At 40.4% G+C, this 13,954-nt stretch overlaps 1 protein-coding gene across 1 annotated transcript in view; it reads right to left on the bottom strand.

Annotated features, from left to right (window-relative positions):
• Positions 1 to 7,658, bottom strand: part of LOC139708487 (agrin-like) — a 60,427-nt gene extending 52,769 nt beyond the window's left edge. The window contains exons 1-5 of the mRNA XM_071620435.1: positions 7,373 to 7,658; positions 3,479 to 3,694; positions 2,149 to 2,364; positions 1,298 to 1,525; positions 528 to 735 (exon numbers count right to left, since the gene is read on the bottom strand). Coding sequence (XP_071476536.1) covers positions 528 to 735; positions 1,298 to 1,525; positions 2,149 to 2,364; positions 3,479 to 3,694; positions 7,373 to 7,658 — 1,154 coding nt within the window. The remainder of the gene's footprint in view (positions 1 to 527; positions 736 to 1,297; positions 1,526 to 2,148; positions 2,365 to 3,478; positions 3,695 to 7,372) is intronic.
• Between the last annotated feature and the right edge of the window lie 6,296 nt (positions 7,659 to 13,954).

Raw genomic sequence — 13,954 nt, 5'->3', positions numbered from 1 at the left:
GATAGATGGATAGAAAAATAGATAGGAGAGGGAGATGGTGAAAGAGAGAGAGGAAAACAAAACATGAATTCACAATTTTAAGAAGCCTTGCAGTACTAGACTGACAGCACAAAGTCAAATTGTACAAACAGAGTAGAGGTTTTTCATCAGCACCACTATGATATGCTTCATTTATACTCGAGAAAGAAAAAAAACAGGAGGAATAACACTAAACAAATAAATATACTTCATAAAAAAATGTCCTGTACTCAAGAAGTTGTAATGTAACTACGTCTGTACAAAATAAAGCAATAGCCACTCAACCAAAATAGACACCAGAAGATGCACATCTTCTGCTCACTAAAGCTATGGTAGGCAAATTCTATCCACCTGAAGAGCTATGATGGATACGAGTACCAAAAAAAAAGTACTAAACTACATAATGTCAACTACTCTGTAACTACCCAACACCCAAGCATGAAGGGTCATATTAAACTGAAACGTAGCTATTCTCAATGATCAATAGAATTCAGAAGTTGTCGCCAAACTTACTGCACACGCCTTCCGCCACGACAGTGATGGTCGTTTCCATGCTGCAGCTTTCGCTGTCCAGGTGGCAGTGGCTGTGGTAGGTCACCCCGTCGCTGCCGCACACCGGCCGGTAGATGTCAGGACACACCGGGCAGACGCACTGAGGCATGCCATATTCGTCCACCATGCACTTTCCAAAGTCACATGTATGGTCTGCACATGGGTCTGGAGAGGTGAGAAACAAAATCAGAAAGTCCATTAGAGGGGCTGTCTGGTTCTCCACTTTAATAGATAAAGGGTTAACTATAAATAAGGATTTTATTCCATGCATTGGTTCCTATACACAAAAGATTAGAGGAAAAGACTGATGACATACAATTGTACTTTACTTCTTGGGTTAACAGGTGAAAGGTACATGTACTGTTTACCATTGGGAGCAGTGATTTAAAAAAAAATTAGTAATCACATTTGATGCATATGCATAGGTCAGTTGTATCACAAAACATCATACCATATAAACAGTTTTGCAATAAAGCCTAAAATATAAGGAGATGTCACCATTTTTCTCAATAAACCATAACTGCAGTCGGTTTATTCTAAAAACAATTTTATTGTAACTATTGTTCACATTTTGTATATGAACAATAATTAACACTGATTATACTAATCATTTTTACATTGATCGTTTCTATCTCTAAACCACATTTTAGAACTATTTTGAAGCACTAAAAGCTGAGTTTTCGTTTCATCTGCAATTGGTAAATAATGCCTTTAACAGACCACTTACGTGTGCCCTGTTCACAAGGACCCTCCATGTATACGATGAGCAGGCCATCCAGGCCACTCAGGCATGCCACGCGCAACAGGTCGCAATCGCTGGGGTACGTATCTCCGTCGGAGCCACACACGGGTCCAGTCGGAACCCCGGGACACAGATCGTCGCAGCTGGGCGTCGGCTGCCGATTCCTGTCCAGCTTGCAGATGGCATTCTCGTACTCCACCGTCTGGCATGGATCTGTTTTTGTCGGGGTTTTTTATGATTTTTTTTTTTTTTTGTAAGGGGGAAGAAAAGGAACACACATACTTAGAAAATATCACTCCTTGAGTTAACACCATGCATCACTTCAATGAAATACATTATAATAATGCATTCATTTTCATAGTACAGACGTAATTACATGTTGTATGTAACATATAAATATAGAGCATTACAACTTTTCTTTGTGTTTTGTGTGGAGTGGCATGGTGTCCCTTCAGACTTTCATAGGAACAATTAAACATATGAATATACAAAAGACCCAAGTCCATATGAAAGAATTTTGAGCAAATTGAAAAAAATTAAACAACAAAGACTATCCTAACATATCTAATTTTTCAGTTGTGATGAGAATGTTATGTATATAAACTGAAATGTAAATCAGTTATTAGAATGATTATGTAGATTTGCTTTATTTCACAAGGGGTCTCCAAAGATGATAGCCAAACTTGGACTTGCTTTCTCATATTCAGGCACTCTGTTGTTATATGTTTTCCGAAAGAGGATCACATGCAATTTGCTGCTGAAAGTTTGAACAGGACTTAACTTCAAGCACTCCTACAAAAAATCTCTTCAAGATGAACAAGCATGCAAATACTTACCGCACTCCCCTTCAAATATGATAGTGATGTTCTTGCGCTGGGTGCAGGCGGCGACGTTCATCTCGCACTCGTTGGAGTAGTCCACGCCGTCGCTGCCGCAGACCGGGCTGAAGATCTCGAGACAGATCTCTGGGCAGAGGCACTCAGCCACCCCACCCTCCTCCACACACTGGGCACCAAAGCGGCAGACCACGTCGTCACACGGATCTCTCTCTTCTGCAGAAGATGAATACAAAACGAGACAAGTTAAAAAAAGCCTGTTTGTAGCGCAGCTACCCGAGGGAGACAAAAAAGTGGCCATTATAGACAGGTGGCCGCTGTAGACAGGTTCTTTCACATGGCTTTTCTCTCAAAGGGGAATTTTCATTAGTGGCCATGTATAGCAGATGGCCACTGTAGACAGGTGACCACTATGGCAGGTTTGACTTAATGTATACCAGAGTTTCCACTGATGTGGCTGACTGACGCATTTTCCTGAGAAGAAGATTAATTCTTGCTATCCTTTACAATCATAGCGGATTTCACAAAGTCATTTATTATAGTCTACAGAAACTATTAAACTCTCCACATACTTTTAAAGAAACCTCCTTTTGATGAATTCCACTGATACAGCGATAGGTTAGATTCCCTCCTCCTTTGGATTTATTGCTATTCTACCCTTGAGAACCTGGTAACGAGCTATTTCATCCATCATTCCGTACATACTTGTATTTCAAAACCTAGGATCCACTTCAAATGCATAAACTGTTGGCTATGTGAGGCAAACTTTCAGGTTAGCTGGAATAACCATTGTTAAAAAAGTATGTATGAAATATCAACATGTCAGGACCTGGGTCAATTTTACACTTCTTGATAACATGTCTCATTACAGCCGCATACTATTAATTGAGAACTACGTGTATTCTCAAGATAGGATGTCATGATCAATTATTGGGTCTACTGCACTGTTCTTTTTGCATCAATACCACTGTGATTATGTATAATCAATGGGACAATTTACCATTGGAGATTTTCTTCTGAGGAAGTAGCAATGATCTAGCTATGCAATTCAACTGTTCTCCCTAATTACATTTCAGTGTTTGGAAATCCTGTTGATATGCATCTGCTGTGTGCCATGATAGGTACACCTCAGGCACAATCTGTCCTCTTTAGGAGCCACAGTTGCAGCAAAGCTATGCATACGATTAAATAAGGTCATAAATAAGTTTTTGCTCAAAATGGGGGGAAAAATTGTTACGATACCACCAACAACACCACTATCATCATCATAACTACCAGACTGTCACTAAAGTATAAGAAGCATCAACAATCCTCAGTCGCAATTATTTACCGCATTCTCCGTCGGCGACGAGCGTGATGTTTCTCTGCTGCATGCAGGAGGCCACGTGCATCTGGCACTCGTTGCCGTAGGTGGAGCCGTCGCTGCCGCAGACCGGGTCGTACACCAGGGGGCAGTCCTCCGAACACACGCAGCTGGCCAGCTCCCGGTCCTGCACACACTCCGCCCCAAACCGGCAAGTGATGCCGTCGCATGGGTCCCTCTCATCTGGAAGGAAGATCAAATCACACATTTTTATTTAATTTTTATCTTTTTGTTTCCACCAATGCGGCTAATTACATCACTTACTTCACAGAATACCAAATTTAACAGGATTTACTTTTGTTCTATTAAACACTTCAAACCACTAAACCAACAGCATACATCCACTAATCAGAACTGTCACTTTCCCAGCTCATGCTCTACGCTTTATGAGGTTTTCCTATGCTATACTTTGTTGCAGTTTACAATCATTTTCAAAAGGTTAATTGCCATTAAGCACGATCCTGCTTGCAGATGGAGGACAATCTTTATCAAAACTGTTCATCTTTCAATAATGGTAAGAAATTCAAAATGAATGTAAGGCACATGATGACACACAATTTTGTTGTCCTTTTTTGTCTTCTCCTTTTCTTTATCTCCTTCTCTTTTTCCTCTTCTTCTTCTACTCTTCTTTCTTCCTTATCTGCTGAATCTGCCTCTTTAGATTCTTCACAATACTGTTTGTATTCTATTAACTCAACCAAATAAAGTACTGCTACACGTTAATTACTATGAGTGTATGTTGGTGTCTTTTCTTTATAGCAGTGGGAACATGAACAACGACACCAATCAAGATGTCACCCACTTATGCTGCTGAAAATATTTGCAATGAAAAAAATGATGTGGAATGCAGGGGAACCAGCAATTCAGTGAAAAGGCTTTAAAATTTGGTCGTTCTGCAGCAGCTGAGGATTCATTACTTGTATGGGACTCAATGCCATCAGCAAGCCAGAGCAGCTGAAAATGTGCAGGGTACTGTGGATGAAGTTGAGTAAACAAACCTATAGATGTTTAACCCATTGAGGACGAGTCCCAAGTATACTCGGGCAGGTGTCTATGGGAAATGCGTGTTGTAGCAAAATCAGTCCGTCCTCGACGGGTTAAATGGCCAACCTTGCTATCAGCTGATTCTATGCTTCGCAGTCGTTTCCGGTTACAAAGAAAAAGTTAAATCACACATAGCAATTAGCTATGAGGGAATTCACACATAAAGTTCATTCACCAGCTCAGCTCTTCTATAGTGGTGATGCTTTGTCAATTGAGCGCATGTTTAGCACTTCTGGGTCAATACAAACATTTTCAACTGCACTTTGAGATCTTTGGGGAAGTCTACACATTGTACCAGTACATCAAAATCTCCACACCATCAGACATAATTATTGGGGTGTCCTTGTGAAAGATTTGTAGTGGCCTCATTTTTCGTGTGCTAAAGACAAGTGTACACACATGCAGACAAGTGTAGGAGCGCCCACGATGTTGTCCTCCCCCGTACTGTGACTACATTCTGCAGCCTCCATCTTTTGCGACACTGCATGAGCCGCACTATCAAAGAGCACCTTTTAAAGGACACTCTTTGGGAGCCCCAGTACTATCACTACTCATGGTACCATACCTCAAAGCCATTTCTCCAGACACTGTAACCACACTGACTCATGTATCATGCAATATTCACTTTCGATGGGTGACTTGGAGCAATGGCCCATTAGTTTGTGAATATTCCACAAGGCTTTTATCCTTGTCATGTTAAGGACCAGAAGTTTGGCAAAGTTACCAACATAAGAAGAAGGTTGCATTATTCATCCCCTGGTATACACCTGCCAATAATATACACATAGACTTGCCCTGATAGCTATTTCAAAGAGGGATTCTTCCTTTAAGGGGTACCCTTAACACCTGAGACTGTCCTTACTACACCCATGCTTCTCTCCAAGCCTTGCGATTTCCTGAACAAATACAAATTATATTTTCACAACCTACTCTGATTTCCCTCAATAAGGAATTAGCGGGACAAAGCATAGCACAGGGGAGCCATGCCGCTCCTTCTGTTGAACCCTCCTCCTCCTCCTCCTTCTCCCCCATCCCCCATCCTTTCCCAGTGGTCCTTTTCTCTCTTCCTCCTCCTCATCCTCCCCCCTCCTCCTCCCCCTCCTCCTACACCCCTCCATTCCTCCCACTCACAACCCGATTTTCGGGTCACCCATTTGTTTTGGCTGCATTTATGAAGGCCAGGGAGAAAGGAGGGTCTTCAAGAATATAGGGGTGGGGTAATGATCCTACAGTATGAAGGGGGGGGGGGACCAGAATCTGGGAAAGGGGAATAAAGGGGAGGAGAATACCAATGTGCGAATGTGGGCTCTGCCAAAAGGGAGACTTGTACGGCAGGTGGGGGGATAAAATGTGTTTGCTTACAGGTGGTTGGAAGGAAAGCGGGCCATTGAGGCGTATTTGCCATGCAGAACAATTAAGGGTGACCTAGTTAATATGATAGGGTTCTTGATATCATTAGTATACCTAGGTGGGGTGAGAGGTGGGTTTTGGTGGTGGGGTAGTCATGGGAATGATGGGAAAGCTATGTGGTGTGGTAGAAGGGTTGGTATCCCTCTGCTGGCGGCAAACACATCGCTATGTCATTGCCATTTCAGGGTCCTGCTACCTACCTTTACAGGATTCCGGTATACAAATGTTTGCTAATGGTATATAGTAACAGAAGGATACCAAGTTTTCCACTTTATAGCATATAATGAATGAGGCAAAAAGATATATGAAATCAAATTATTGTGCATGAGTGGCGACAACGTCTTTTGATTGTATCATGATTGAGCAATTTTGGTATGACTTATTTCTTTTCTTCTCTGGATGTGATTGACACTTTGGTTGCACTATTCTCAGTAAACTGAATGTACAGGTATATAGCAATAATTTTTTCTTTAATACTAATACAAGTTGTAGCTTGGAAGTTAGTTCCATTCCAATTGAGCAGGGAAGGGGACTCAACAGCCAGCTTTAACCGCAAGGAAGTTTCTATTGCAAGGAGGCCAGAGCTTAAAAAGCCTCTGACACTTCAAGGTCACATGTAGTATTGTGTCTCGAAGGATATAACTCTGGGAGCACTCGTCTCCCTCTTTCCTCCCCACTTGCACCCTTTTCTCTGGCAACTGCTCCCTAATAGGATGTCAAAACAACCCTGTTTTCATTGTAGTCCAAGTTTGTTTGGGTTACGGTATAGCCAGGGATTAGAACCAGCGCATTGCGGGCCATCCATTATCGAGGGTTACAGTGCACAATGAAAGACTTGGAACACCGTATCTGCATTGTCATAACATGTTATGAGAAATCAGACATCGGCACATAAAAAGTGCAAGGATGGCAGTTTACTCTCCCCAATTTCCAGCATTTACTACCACAACTTGTATTGAGCAGCAATGGATTAAAAAAGTTTTTCTTTTTTTTTAAATGAATGAATGAATGAACGTCCCCCTACCCTATTCTCCCCCCCCCCCCCTCCCCACTTAGATAAGCTATTGCCACTGAACACATTCCAATGCTGGCAATTTACATCACCTGCAAACTGGCTTGCTAGTATGCATAAACACATAATACATACATGTTTATCCCCCTCCATCCACCCACAATCGTAGACCTATAGTAACAGTTAGGTTCCCTTAACATGCTTGTCAATCACCTTGATTTTTTTTCTGAGGAAGAATAGCATAATTCTGTGTGTTTGAGAGGCACCAAAAAGAAATAGGGCAGACAGACAGACGGACAGACAGACAGGCAGAAAGACAAACAGAGAGGGAGAGAGAGACAAACAGACAGACAAACAGACAGACAGACAGACAGAGATATGAGATGTGTACTCACCACAGGCCCCTTGTGATGCAACCACGATGCGCCTCTTCTCCAGGCACGACGTCACGTCCATGAAGCACTCGCTGAGGTAGGTGGAGCTGTCCGAGCCGCACACCGGCGCCACCACGTCGGGGCACTCCTGGTTGCAGACGCACTGCGCCCGGCCCACCTCATTCTCCACGCAGGTGGCGCCGAAGATGCAGAGCACGTTGTCGCACGGCCCTGGCCAGGCAAGGAGGGAAGGCGGAGAGGCAAGAAAGGTTAGCGAGAGGACGAGGAGGTGTCTAAGAATTTCCATTTCAGGGTAATTATTTGGGGTTTACGGTTTTTCTGCCCCCTCTTTATATCCAGTCCGTCAAGTAAAGCTACTTTGCAGCTGTACAGTCTGGAGAAGATAGTGGGGTTTATCGTGATGTCGCAGATTCTCTTAGTGTCTCTCGCTGGTCTCTTGGACAGATTCCGTAGAGTACACCATCCAAGTAAGGAGAAGGGTGGTCCGCAAATCCAGCACAGCAGTATATCTCAGCCAGCTCTAAACTGATGACAAATGACGAAGCGTGAGTAGATCTGATGTTGTACGTCAGTCTAAGGCAAGCTTCACTGCTGTGAAGCTATGTGCATTAGTGCCTCAAAAGGTGTGCAAGATTGGATAACTCTAGCACTTGGACGGAAGACACTTTGTCATTGGAGTTTACTGAAGCAGTTCCCTCCTCCTGATTTGAAGGATAAAGACAGCGAACTTGGTCCTGAACACACCGTGCTGATGCAATGGATGATGCTCTTTTTAGTGGGTTAGGACAAAAATTTGTAGTGGCGATGTTTTACAGTGATGGAATGTTCAATGTTCTCAAAGGTAGTCAGAAAAAAAATAACCTTGGTCCTCCTTTCAGGATATGATAGAACTAGTCAGATGAAGCTATTCGCGTTTAACTGATGATAGCTGCAGCATAACGCAAGCAGACGCATCCTGGTTGAATCGAACACACACAAAAATATACTTTTCAACTAACATTGACGATAAATGGCAGCATTCTGAGGAACCACAAACACAACCTGGAGTTACACCGGCACGCAATATTCCCGAAACACTTGACTTAATCACACAATTTGGCTCTTGTCCTTTGAGCACACTAAGAACAACTCAAGCTCAGAAAATACCCCCCTTAAAAAAATCCTGTTGTCAAGCCAAATTTATCCTAATCTTGCTACTCTAACTTCTAAGGCCAAGTTTATCCTGCTGCTACACACACATAGTATGCATATCCAATGAGAGCAACAAATCTTTTAATTATGCAGATGTAAACTGTGGGCAGAAATGACTACATTGAATAAATACTCTTTAAGTACTGGGGTACATGTACATCTCTGTCAATATTATAAGGCCTTTATGATGCTACAGGCAAATATACTGTGTACCCTGAACAGTCTTTGTAAATAAAAAAGGGGAAATTTGTATTTCAAAATATTCCTGCACGAACTCCTTTTCAAGACCAAGGAGGTATTATTGTGAAACATGGACCAGGATGGTTCTTCACGAGGTAATCATTTCTACCCCGCATACAACCGGGAATTCCCCCTTTGTAATGTCAGCGCACATGTCCTCCTGTATTACAGGGATCAGTACAACCGTAGAAAGAGAAAGACAAGTAAGCCCTAGCTGTACAAAGACAATTTACCACGGTATTACCTGTTCCTGGTGTGATTCATGAGTAAACAATGATGATATGATGACAAATAGAGTTCAAGGGGAATCCCCCAAATCATATATTCAATTGGCTGGGGACACTACTGTGGAGCAGGTGACAAGAACTCAATTGTTGATGTAGAAGCATATGAAGAGTTTGTTCGCAAAAACCGATACGTCCATATTTTCCAAATGGAGATATTTGCGATTAAAGGTCAAGAAAAATAGAGAGAATAATAAGAAAATGTTTGCTTCTTTTGACCATAACTTCAAAAATGTACCTTTATATGTAGTGACCAATATATCATTTAAAAGGTATTATTTTGTACTTTATGACAGAGACCGTACTTCAAAATCTTCAAAAATGGACTTATCGGTTTTTGCAAACAAACTATTCATATACTGATACAACTAATCTATATATACAGATTTATAACTTTTATCCTTCTCAGATGAAAAGAATATTAATATCAAATTACTGCTCCTCTACAGCTTCAAATCTGTAAACCAACACAACAATGTAAAATTAAAAATTCCCCTTTTTCTCTTCTCCCCTTCTTTTCTCACCTTCTCCATTTCTCTATCTATCTATCTATCTATCCCTGATTCTTTATTGTTTTATCTCATTTTCTTTTTTCCCTTTTTTTTCATTATATTTCTCTTTTCTCTCACCATCTCTCTCTCTCTCTCTCAATCTAACCATCTGTCTATCCATCTAACAATCTGTTGCTCATAATGCTGTCAATAAAATAATGCAAGGTGAGAAATAAAGGCTAATACACTGAGGGCGCACCACTTGTCATTGATCTCACAATGGCCAATGCACAAAATGACAACGACAAATCGTAGGAATACTACACTTGGTGTAGCAGTGGATGCCGCGATGGGTATTCTAAAATCCTACTGGTGTTGTGAAAGAGGATATTTTTGCATGAATAATATTTTGCACTCTGCCCGGATAGGATGAATTTCATGAGCTTTTAATTCTTGTGCAATCAAGACATTGGTCATGGGAAGATACGGCAAGCCAAAAATATTTGTATTTATTTTCATGCTAGTTTCTGGTTGCACAAAACATGTGAAAATTTCTACACCACTAAAATTTCATCATGTACAAACATATTTGTCCAAAGGACTGAATGAGGCTTGGCGATGTCAAGATCAAATTATTCATGATTCAAGGCAGGCATGAACTTCTGCTCCACCAAAAATTTTGATTTGAAAAACGTGGCACTCACAGTATCATCTGTGTCAATTTACCCGCAATCAGATATAAAGGATAGCCTTGCCCAGCAATATTCTTATACATCTGTCTAGCAATTGGGAATTGATTAACAGCTTTTAAACTATACAGTGTTCGGTGAATTACTAAATTATTAAGGCATCAGAAATAGCAAAGTGAATTTGCGGGTTCATCACCTCCCACGTTTGATTCCTATCTGTGACTTCAATAAGTATTAAATGCATCGATGCCAAAATACTCCACAAAGACGACCATTAGACTCACATCTTTTTTATGGCTCCTGTTTCTGAGATGTCTGACAGTCAATCTATCATATCTTTTCTTCACATCACTGAGGGAGGCAAATCCAAATTTAATGTAATCTTGCACTTTGACATGTTCTTATTATTTATTCGCTGCTTCTTAGTTACTGTATCACAACCTTTTCCCATTTGCGTATACATAATTCCCCTCTGGGTGTGGATTAGAGGATTCGGAAAATTGAATGAGAAGAAATGATCTGCAATAGAATCAATGCCAAACATTCACCCTTGACCTTAAAACATTTTTTTTTTTCCACTGGGTAAAGCAAAGACAGCTGGTGCAAGGGCAGTGACTTCTTCATATGCACGCAAGGAATTGGGGTTGAATTATATGAAACATGAAGTTAATGACACTGCAGTGAATAATGGAACAGTTCACAATCAAAATCTTATCACTTTAATATATACCACACTTCAGCAGGCCTACTGGAGTTTAAAAAAAAAGAGTAAAAAATTATTTAAAATGAAAGACCTGAAATTGAACTAAAGCACAAGACAGTGCCTGGATTACATTAAATGAGGGATATACTCAGTGACATCTGCATCAAATTAAACTATATGGCCGTGATCATTGAATAGATAGGAAGTAAGTAATTAAAAAAAAAATGAAAATGTCCTAATGGTGAATGGTATACCTCTGCCATATTAAATTGTTCTCTTAACAGGTCTGGAGTACATCTTGATAATGTTACATAACAGTATCACATACTTGGTAGAAAAAAATGGAATGTTTGTCATAAAATTTAATGCATTGAGTGTTTACTTTCCTTAAACTAGGTGTGAACGAATGGACTTTATCATTAAAGACTGGTAGACTGAGCAAGTATTAAGGAGTTTGAGCATTTTCAATTTGACCAATCTATTTTTATGACAATACTTTGAGCAGCCATTTTAAAAATATGAGAAAAATCCTGTCATTTTTGTATTTCACTTGACCTTTGGCCATCATAGCCAAAATCTTCCCATACATGTCATTGTGGAATAATGGTGGCATGCAAATACCGTGGTTTTTTTGTTTGTTTTGTTAATGCATCACATGGGTAAATCATCTCCAAGGTATGGAGGAACTGTGTAATAATATTTCAACAATAGATAGAAGAATTTCAACATTTTACCTGACATTGATCCTTTGACCTGTATAATGAATCTCACCTGGAACAAAAACGAGTTGCTATTCACTGACCAGATTTCTGGTCGCACTTTGATTTCCCATTTTTTCCTTCCTTTTACCTTTTGGATCTGTATTCTTGTTACACAACGATTTCTAACTTTTTCCTTCCTTTTGGATCTGTCGAAAAGTGGTGGTCATTATACTTGTGCCAGGTCATTTTGCGCAAAGCTGCGCAGGAAGGCATGACAAATCTTCAGTTTATCGCAGTAAGATATCAAAATATCTCCTCCGTGTATACCTTCTACTTTAGTAAAGTAGACAACGGCAATGACAATTATTATCCCTACTGCACCGTGACAAATATGGGGGACGTCCCAGAAAGGCAAGCGATATTATCGCGTAGCTGCGCGTAATGAACAGGCACTGCATGTGACCTATGCTCGCGCCCGTGTAATTGACTTTGGTAATGACACGGCACCTGTCGATCATAGGACCAGCTTTTGACCAATCACAGGCTTCAAATCTCATAAGCCGAAAACCGAGTTGGCCAGACTTTCTTTATATAGGGCACTGATTGAACCATTTGCAAGGAAAGTGAAATTTTAACATTTTCACCTGACCTTTGACCTTTTGACCTTTGGCCTAATGACATGAAATTCTCTCTTGAGAATCTTTATGCAGTAGTGTATGTCTACACTAGGTTTCAAGAAAATACCTTCAGGCATTGCATAGATATGGGGGAAATAGCAAAATTTTTAGCATTTGACCTTGACCTTTGACCTCATGCCAATTTCACTAAAAAACTCCTTAATTAATTGCCCACTCATGGCCATCCTTCATTGGTGAAAGTTGCTTCATCCAGTCTCGAGTGACTGCATAAAAAGAAAAATTCTAGGATTTGACCTTGATCTTTGACCTCAGTCTGATTTCACTCAAAAACTAATCAAGTAATTGACCCATCATACATCATCCTCCGACAAAGTTTGGTGAAATTTGCTTGATCCAGTCTTGAGTTATGACGTAAATGGATACAATTTCGTGATTTGACCATGACCTTTGACCTTTGGCCTTAAGCTGATTTCATACAAAATCTAATCAAGTAATCGCCCCATCATACTTTATACTTTTTTATAGTGATTGGGATGAATAATAAGAATGTTTTTGAAAATTCACAAACAAATCACAGTGAACAAGGATGATGACATAGCAGCTTCACCTTAAGAATACATGATTGGGTGCTCAAGGAAGCAGAACAAACAAAGAAAGCAAGCATAAATTCTACACACATGAACTTGTTATAACAATGGTATTGTAATGGAATTACATGGCTACATTGATTACTGGAATGTGTGAACCTCCCATGTCATCCCCCTCACTCAGTGTATCATGTTTTTTTTTTTTCACTTTCTTTTTCAGAGTATTGGTTTATCTGCTCAAGAACCACAATAAATTCCATAAATCTGTACATGGCAGTGATGATATATGTGCTATCTGACGTGAGATCATATGAATTGTCTGGAATGCCCCTTTAAACATCGATAGTACAGGAGGAGGTTTTTCATGACTCATCTCCAATCATCTAATCATCTCTCTCTACACCAAAGTACCTCTCTCATCCATCCCCTCCTCTCTAGTGCACGGCATCTCGCGCTCTACCTCCTTCAGTCTCCACATCTCTTCTCTGTTTCTTATATCTTTCTCTTTCTTTCATGTTATATATCTCCATCTCTTCCCTTTCTTCTCTCATTTTAGTTTTCTAATCTCTCATCTCTCCCTCTCTCTCTCTCTCTCTCTTTCTCTCCCTCCTTATGTCACTTCATCTTTTAGCTCAGACTACATATTACCATGAGGGGGAAAAAAGTGACAATTAATCCAAAATCTCCGCTATCATTCATTTTTAGAATGGACTTAATCCTCCTACTTTATGAGCTGGATTTGTTGAGGAAACATTCATCCCACCATGATGTATGCCCAAATATATTGGGATGCCATGATTATTGCTTTACTGTCACTGTAATGAAGAATTTGCATTTTTCTTGTTTAAAGGGAATAAGACTTTGTCAATTAATACTTCCATCAGCCAATGCAGGGCAGTAGACTTTCTATCACCTTTCTTTCTCAGTTAGTCTCTCTGTCTGTCTGTCTGTCTGTCTGTCTGTCTCTCACTTTCTCTCTCTCTCTCTCTCTCTCTCTCTCTCTCTCTCTTTCTCTCCATCCCACTCTCTCACCCACCTTAAAGGGGTGGTATAGTTGT

This window comes from Diadema antillarum, unplaced genomic scaffold (assembly GCF_040938485.1).
Source record: "Diadema antillarum isolate AM-2024a unplaced genomic scaffold, OU_Dant_1.0 seq00001343_RagTag, whole genome shotgun sequence".
In the NCBI taxonomy this organism is placed as follows: Eukaryota; Metazoa; Echinodermata; class Echinoidea; order Diadematoida; family Diadematidae; genus Diadema; species Diadema antillarum.
This window is presented reverse-complemented; position numbering and strand designations above follow the sequence as displayed.